This window comes from Atta cephalotes (genome assembly GCF_000143395.1).
Source record: "Atta cephalotes unplaced genomic scaffold scaffold00009, whole genome shotgun sequence".
Lineage (NCBI taxonomy): Eukaryota > Metazoa > Arthropoda > Insecta > Hymenoptera > Formicidae > Atta > Atta cephalotes.
This window is the reverse complement of record NW_012130073.1, coordinates 242,692-251,986: the sequence shown is the minus strand read 5'-3', so window position 1 is coordinate 251,986 and position 9,295 is coordinate 242,692. Positions and strand designations below refer to the sequence as shown.

Here is a 9,295-nt window from a genome sequence, read left to right as displayed (position 1 = left end):
CTATATATATATATATATATATATATATATATATATAGTTAACAGCTTTGTTTCTTAACTCGAATATATATTATTAACTCGAAACATATTCAAAAATACGTATTTACGAATGTACATTTCGTACATTAGATGCATTGAGAGAAAAACTTTTTGATATTTATACCTATATTATATTTATACTTATATAATTAACATATTACTATAATTATAATTATGACTATTATAGTATTAGTAGTAAGTATACGTGTATATTAGAATGGTCGTTATTTTAATAATTTTTGAATCGGGACACCTCAAGATGCTTTTCCGCTTACTATGTCCCGGTGGCACGAATTAATATTGTTCAAAAAATCTGAAAAAAATTCTGATAATTTTTTTTTTGAGATATTGAACCATTTTAGGGAATGTCAAATTTCAAAAAATTATTTAAAAATAACAACCGCCCTAATGTATAGTTCTACCAATCAATCAGTATATATATATATATAGTAGTCATAATTATAATTATAATAATATGTAATTATAGTTACAAATATCAAAAAGTTTTTTAATATGTGTCTTAATGACATGAAACGTTAAAAACTTAATTTAGATGATCTATAATCTCTATAATCTCCATGTCAGAGAAATAACTGAAGAAAAATCAGAATATATAATAAAATACACAACATAAAACATAAAAATTTCTATCCTGAAACCTGATAGATCAATAAAGTGTGAGCTTGTCAAACCACAATTTACAATCTTAAAGTAATCAAGATAATGACTTATAGATCATAGGTAACTTGGTACCACCGGCGGAACGAGCATTAACTCGTATGCATTACGAAATCTTAACTGTTACAAGGAAAACTTATGTATTAGGTTGTCCGGAAAGTTCGTGCTGCAAAAGATTTAAATTTAATAAATGAAATTAAAAATTTAAATCTTCTGCGTTTCAATTTTCCTTCAAAATCGGCACGAACTTTCCGGATAATCTAATACATATAAGCTATAAACGAGTACTATACACACACACACAACATTTCGAGGTATTATTATATCAAAGTAAATTTTCGTATATTTTATATACAGATTATACCAGGATGTTACTTGATATTACCTAATTAATTTTATTTTTTGTTATTTATATCGATTTAGAGGGAAATATATCTAAGAATAAAAATATGTAGTTAACTATGTAGTTAAAACCAGCTAACAATTATTGATGTATAAATCGCTTATACATACATACGTTTACGTGCTCATGATCTCTGTGTCATAATAATATATTTCTATGGTTTTTTTTGGTAAAACACTTGTTCATTAATACGCGTGTAATCACATAATATGAAAATAGCTATATATTAAACTATATATTAAGGTGCTGACAATGTGAAATTGTAAAATCGAAAAGAAATAGATTGTCTCTTAATCGACTTCTAACTTTCGGAACGAACCGCATATTCCGCTTAATTCTTCATTAGCCTCTTGATAATATTTCGGTGATATTTCAATATACATATCGTCGAGGGCCTTGAGTTCATTTTTTTTCTGTTTTAGTTCCTTCTTAAATTCGTCTAAAAAATAGATAGCATGTTAAGAAATAATACAATTTGAGTCTGTTGAAACTTGAAAGAATTGCGAGGAGAATCTTCGTACCAATCATTTCCGAAAGCGAGATTTCCCCGCCATATTCCTTCGGTAGTATCTTTGGATCCACTGCTTCTTTTAGCTCTTGTACGTTTCTATGTATCTGCAAAAATTGCAAATATGATTTCTCGGATGTGTAAATTTAAACCAGCCATATTTATCATAACAAAATTTACCATTTCGCGATATTTACCATAACGCGAGACTTAAGCTTGTCGTTTAATATAGACATGCTGAATTCGAGGAGCTTCGCTACGCTGCTAGGTAGATTGATTATATGTGTCTCCTTATGACGCATCGGTGTACTGTTCTGTATGCACCTCAATATATTACGAATGTCCATGAAAGACAACGTGCCGAAATGGTTCATGGACAATCTCCCTACGTCGTTGAGATATGTGTAGCCATAGACTTGACTTTTCTCATCGTCCATCAAGGTCTCGACCACCATACTATGAACCCGGAGCAAGTGTGCAGATGAGAATTTATTAGGGTCGAAACGTCCTTTAAAAAACAAAGAAAATAAAGTAGTATGAATATTTAATATATATTCGGAGACTAATTGAAATTAATTATGAAACAAAAATATCAGGCTTAATAATAATAATAATAATAATAATAATATCAAGCACGAATAATTTTATTACAAAAATTGGGTAACTTTCAATACAATGAATTAAATGCCAGTAATTGGGGATGTGTTCCACTTAACGTTCTCAACATTCGCAACATGCGTCATTTCAATTTTGTTTAATATTTGGTGACAAGAATGAAATAATGTTCGCGAGAGAGAATTGCGAACTTTAAGTTTGCGAACGTACCTTTGAAACGTGAAAATAAATGACTAGCTGACTAGTTTATATAAATGTGGAATAACTAGCTTAAAACAATACAAAATATAAATAATTAAAGCATACAGTCACAACACACGATGTATTTACTTATTTAGCGAAAGTCGTATATTTAAAAAATTATTTCATATGATAAGTAGACGTTTCGGTCAAGTCTTGACCATTATCAGTACAATAAAAAATATAAATGGTGTTAGATATTAAACAGAATGTTAAAAATTATTCGCTAGTTCAAAATTGAAAGATATAAATTTACATTCGGAAATTCCGTATTTTTCATACGAAGCCTTACAAATGTTCGAATAACAAGGAATTTATTATATCGTATAAAGTCTCCTTCTATAAGTATGAATATGAATTCGTCTAACACCATTTACATTTTTTATTGTACTGATGATGGTCAAGACTTGACTGAAACGTCTACTTCTACTATCATATGAAATAATTTTTTAAATATATGATTTTTGCTAAATACATCGTGCATTGTAGTTGTATCCTCCTTATTTATTTAATAAATTTAGATTGGGTCGTTCTATTTTTTGACACTTCAGCTCACTCTCTAACTCTCACTCTCTTACTTTCTTATACTCTTTTACTCTTTAATCCTTTAAATAAATTATCACATAACAGTTTGTTCGAAGATGGAACAACCTTATTATAATATGTCATGATTTAGCTGCGTCTTAAATTAGTCTTTTGTATTCATGGGATTGGTACCTGCACATGACATTAACACTTTTCGGCCGTGTTGATCTCGCTTTAACATTGGTACTAAATAGCCGTTATCGATGATGGCCATAAGTTCCGGATCATCAACGTCGAGATTTTGGAACCAATTGGAATAAAGTTGCCTAATAGTGAGATACTGTTCCAGCATCTCCTGCGCCATCGGCAAACTGAATTTCTTCGTCCTAAGAAATCTTAATAGGAACAACGAATCAGTCCTACATTTTTTAATCGTAGGATGTTTCTCGATCCAATGCCGAAATTGCTTCAGCGCTTGGTCTCTCGTGTTGTCATCCTCACGGAGTTCCAATCTAGCCGTTTCCAGCGTGTCCGCATCCAACGTACTCTTATATTCATCATATTTCTTTTGCTGCCCTTCCGATACCATTGTCTGAACAGTAATGCAAGTCTAATTAATGTTTTATCTCAATGGATTTTACGTTATCTTAATGGAATAACAGTGGCTGCATCAGCATTTAATCAGCAGGAAAAAGCAGCTTTACAATTGTTGTAAAATCCCTTAATGTGATTTTATTTAAATTCAGTAAAATACAAAATTAATCATATTACGAATGTAATCTCCTTTATCTCTGAAAACAGCATATTAATTGAAGAAAATACATAAATCGATTATGTTAGTTAATTTAAATATTTAATTAAAATAAATAAATTATTTTAAATAAAAAACGATAATATTTGAAAAATTATTTTTAAAAATTACTAAATGAATTTGTTTTTTTTTTAATTTTAGAAAAAGTCTTATCTAAGCTGGATCTTAACGTTTTAAATAATATTTCAGCATGAATTTACATGTACACATTCAGTTTTACAATTGCACTCCAAAGTCACTTTCGGTTTTTAGACGCAATCTTAAATCGAATTGAGATAATTATATCACAAATTAAATTCTTAGGTCATTTTTAAAATCAATTTTTTTAGTTAACATCAATTTTTTTGTTTTATAAAAATAAAATAAAAATACAAATTTAAAAAATGCTTAAGAGACTGAGTGAATTAAAAATATTCGTGTAAATTTTCATTCAAAGATATTAAAATATAACTGAAATATCATCCAAACCTTGATAAAATAATACATCTTGAGAAAAATGTACGTTTATAAAATTATGATAAATATTCTTTAAGTTTATAAAAACATTCATTTTAATCTTTTTACCTTAAAGTGATACTTGTACTATAAGTATACGTTGACCCTTTTTAAGACTGTAATTATATTAATAAGATTATTATTAAAAAGAATTATATTAATAAGAAGTTTAGAACTATAATAGAGAGAGATTATATAGATATTTAAAAAACAATTTCTTAAAAATCGATTTTTTACTCCAGAAAATAATTTGGCCTGTTAATAGAAGAGAATCTAGCTAACATTAAACTGTTTGATTGAATATCCATTTAATGGAAAAAGAGCATCTCACACACACGCACACACACACACACGCACACACACACACACACACACACACACACACTCTCACATACATTATCATAATTTAAAGTTGTTTAATTATTATTTATAAAATTACAACATTCGATTCTTATAAATGTTAGACTTTTTTTTATTTAATTAAACATAGTTGACATAGTTGACAAATATAAAAGCAGAAGAGAAATGAGAAAATCAAATAGCGAATCATGGACAAATTATTCCGGTTCGCTAGCAGTTAATATGGCATGGAACGTAAAGAGAAAGTCTCGGAAAGCATCAGTAAAGCATAGAGATATTACAATGTATAAATAGAGAATTACTATAGTCAAGACACTATAGACATTACTAACTGCTAATTAGCATTAGCATTATTTAAAATATTTAAACAATATTTTCTTTTCATTTCAATATATCTTTATAAAATCAAGTTTTTCGTCTTACACACAATAATCATTTTATCGTACTGATGCTTTTTATTCATGTATTAATGGATTAAATTAATTAAACAAATTAATTTAATTAATTTAATTAATTAAACCTTACAAACAATAGATTTAATTTGTGATTATCAATGAATATTTTACCATATATAATTTTAATGTAGAAAAAGATGAATAAAGAAAGATCTATTATAACTTCTTCATTAATTTTTACATTGTATGAACCAGTAAGGAGGATAATTTAAATTATTTCTCATAATAAGCTTAATGTCTGATTTAATATTTTAGTAATATCAGCTTTAAGTTACATTCTAATCAAAACATTTAGAATCAAGTGTATAATTTTAATATTACACAATTTTAAAATTAATTGTATTGAGCAAACATTTTTGTTTTTATGTATTTAAATTGTGCATATCAATGCGATAATTGTATAAGAAATTTAATTAACCGGAATTTAATTTAATTCGCAGAGAGGTTCAAAGAGGCCTTTATCAACTTTAATCAACGTATAAGAATGTTGACAAAAATTCTCTTTCATAAAAATATCGATTCTTCTTAGCTATTTTCAAGAGCCTTGAATCCGAAAGCTATTATCCAATGACAATTACTTGAAATTCTCCGCGAGTGTGATGCTTAAACGATTCGTGAAACGAAAGTGAGACGCTGGGAGGAAGTAGTAAACGAAGGGGCTTCGCTGCTGCAATGGGAACACGCGTTTCGCGGTGTGCTATATTCATCATGCGCTCAGATCCGACTTTCTATCCTATCACGATACTCAAAGTGCAATACCGTATAAACGCGATATCGTTTCTATTCAAGACCACGTCACGAGAGAACGCGTTGTAAGCGTTCGGTAGTATTAACGAGTATTTTTGTAATCCGCATGACACATAAATTACACAATTATGTTGAATTTTAAATTCTCATGTTCGATTACGAATTTAATTATGCACTAGTTAATATGAAAAATTTTCAGTTTTCTATTATATCGTCATTCGTCATTTAACACAGTTATTATCATTTACTGTAACGAAATGCGTTACCACAGAAGAAGGATCTTATACAGCATCGAAAGTTTTCAGAAATATCTCAGAAATATTTCAACTGAAAAGTGAAACATTTCATAAAAATTGCGAAATATGTCTGCAACATTTCTGAAATCTCTCTGAAATAGCAAAATCGCAATTCTTGTACATGAAACCTTGTTGAAAGGTTGATGAAATGTCAGGGAAAGAATCTGCAAATCTTTTTGAAATATTATCAAAGAGGTTTCAGCTATTTCTAGTATTACAAAAATGATATTTGAATATATACTTGATACTTAAATATTTATTTGATTGATTGATACTTAAATAATATTTAAATTTATATTTATATTTATGACATAATATCATTATATGAACGAATTTTTTGCAATTAAAACAAAACAAGCTATTCATATACAAAAAAAGTGTTTTGCAATTTAAATAGAACAAATCACAATCAACGTTAAACTGAATTGCGATTGATCAAAAAATGACTTTTAATAAACATTTTGGAGCCATTTTAACATCGTGATGATTTTTTGTTCTGTTTAAATATGTTTTTCAATTTATTATATATATATATAATAGATTTTAGGAACATTTCTTTTAAAGCGTTTCATATGACATATTGCAGAATCCTTTTAGAATTGTTGCGTATGAGGTGCGAAAGGTTGAAACGTTCCTGAAAACTTTCTGCAATCCGCATGCTGTACGAGGTATTTATTGCCGATGGGAAAGACATTCTGTACATTCTACAAAATATCGGTGTGTATTCAACATTATGTAGTATCTATGCATTAATTTAAAATTTGCATCGTGTTGGTGTTAATAATAGCAACATAATGTGGATTTACAATCTCTGGTGTTTATATTAACATAGAGAGAATAGAGAGAATAGAGAATTATATAGACATCACATCATGATGTTAAATTTACACCAATATGATGAAATTTTTTAGAGTATACTACCGCGAGGATATTATCGCGCGAACTTGATGGACGGGTTACATTGATCCACTTTTACCACTCACGCTCGCCAAACATACTTTTGCAGACGGATGTAACGAGAGTTAATCCTCCATCCGAGAGAAGAAACTCTAAACTGCGTCTTATACAAACTATAATTCAATCTTTCAATTAAACACAATCAACTTTAAAATTCGGCATTTTACTCTTGGGCTTTTCGATGTACGCTTTCTTTTTATTCCATTCAAGCATTTTCCTTTCCATTAAATACGAAGCTCAATTCGCATTTAAATAAATATTACTGCTTTTTGATTAATCTATTAAGGGAGACAAGCTCGTTTCAAAATGCTTTCATATTAGTAAGCATTCTTATTTAATTTTTTTCCCCATGTATCTAAAAGCTTTTGCCTTTATATTGCCATCACATTTATTTAAAATTGCATATAATTACAGAAAGCTTTTTTAAATGAATTCTTATTCACTTAGTAATAACCATAATAATTAATACTTGGTTAATATTCAATTTGCTGTTTTTAGTCTCTTCTTCCCACGACGATCGCTCTGTTCCTTTTTTCTTCTCGTTTCTTCAGAGAGCTTCACTCGTTGCTTAGCTGATGGTAAATTTTTTCAAGTCAAGAAATCATCTAGCCGATTGAGATTTTTTTATAGTTAATAGACTATAAAAAAAGTTGCACTATTTTAATTCCGCTATGATTCGGTTTGGACTTATTCGCAACATTGAAGATGCAACGTCGAATTTTATTAACCGCAATTTTACGCGCAGTCACCAAGTTTGAAACGAGAAAGACATTGACTGTTGGACGGTATACACCAAAGTAACCCAGTTGCTCGGCTGGCTGGTCAATTTAAGTAGGGGATCGTCGTGGTGGTGCTAACTCTCGACGTGGACGAACTCTCAAGACCTTCACCTACATCTTTGCGTTCTTCATTTCTCAGGAGCGAAAGATAGTATTCGCGGAAAATATATTCGCGTATTACAAGTATCCGTAAATATATATTTTTATAAATACTTAAGAACGTACAAGTTGATAAAAATCGAAAGAAAAAATTTTACTTTTTTTTTGCTGTTTATATCCATTAAAAAACGGATAATTAACCATTTTCTACATGATTGTTTGAAAATTGAAGTTTAAAATTGAAGTTGACTTTTCTTCTTATTCTTCTATATTTTTATAAAAATATATATTCAATTAATATACAATACAATTAATATACAATAAGGTTTTTCAAAGTCTAGCAAGCATGTAATAATATGTGCTATAATTGTTTTGACTAAACTTTACGTTTTAACTATGCTATAATTGTTTTGACTAAACTTTTGATTGTTTAAACTTCATTGTATAAACAATGTTGCAAACGTGTCGACTTTTTTCAACGGTCCTCTTCAATGAACGTTACAAAATTTTATTTTACATATTACATATTATTTTAACGTATATTATTACACATTCCCAGGATTGAGTAAGTTAATGTTTTTTTTTTTAACTGAATAAAGTTAATGTTAATGGCTTTACAAAATAAAATTAAGTTAAAAGTTGAAGGAATAAAAAATTAACTTAACGTAAGTTAAGTCAATATTGAATTAACTTAAGTTAAAAAAAAATTAATTTTTGAAAAAAATTATTTTTAGATCAAAATGTCCTAATTTTTCTTAAAATGAGATTAAATAACTACAATATAGATTATTAAGTAAATTAAATTGTTTATTTTTTTATTCATATGTGATATAAGTATATAACACATAATGATATAACTATATAAGTTATATAACTTTAAAAAAACAGCTAGCACATAGAGAAAATTTAAGATCAGTGATTACTTTTTAATAAGTTTTAAGCCATAAGAAATTGACCAATTACAATTGAATGCGAGAAGAATATTTGACTGTAATTGGTCAATTTATTATGACTATTATGACTTAAGGCTTAAAACACTTATTAGATCCGAACTAAGGCTTATGACATAAGGCACAACCACATAAACAAATCAGAGGGCTGTATTAGCATCTTAAGAAATTATTTAAGATGATCTTAAAATATGAACAGATTACAAATATACACCCTTAGTTTTATTATATCTTATTATTTTTCTAGGATATTTAAAAGAGATAAAAAAATTTTTTAACTTAAAAAAAAGTTAAAAGTTAACATTTAAAAGTAACTTAATTAAGTTAAAATTTTAATG

The 9,295-nt window shown here is 28.1% G+C and overlaps 1 protein-coding gene across 1 annotated transcript in view; it reads right to left on the bottom strand.

Annotated features, from left to right (window-relative positions):
* Nucleotides 1–1,410: 1,410 nt before the first annotated feature.
* The window catches only part of LOC105627406 (rhophilin-2), a 32,343-nt gene continuing 24,458 nt past the window's right edge, over nucleotides 1,411–9,295 (bottom strand). The window contains exons 12-15 of the mRNA XM_012208689.1: nucleotides 3,201–3,600; nucleotides 1,826–2,136; nucleotides 1,642–1,735; nucleotides 1,411–1,559 (exon numbers count right to left, since the gene is read on the bottom strand). Coding sequence (XP_012064079.1) covers nucleotides 1,411–1,559; nucleotides 1,642–1,735; nucleotides 1,826–2,136; nucleotides 3,201–3,600 — 954 coding nt within the window. The remainder of the gene's footprint in view (nucleotides 1,560–1,641; nucleotides 1,736–1,825; nucleotides 2,137–3,200; nucleotides 3,601–9,295) is intronic.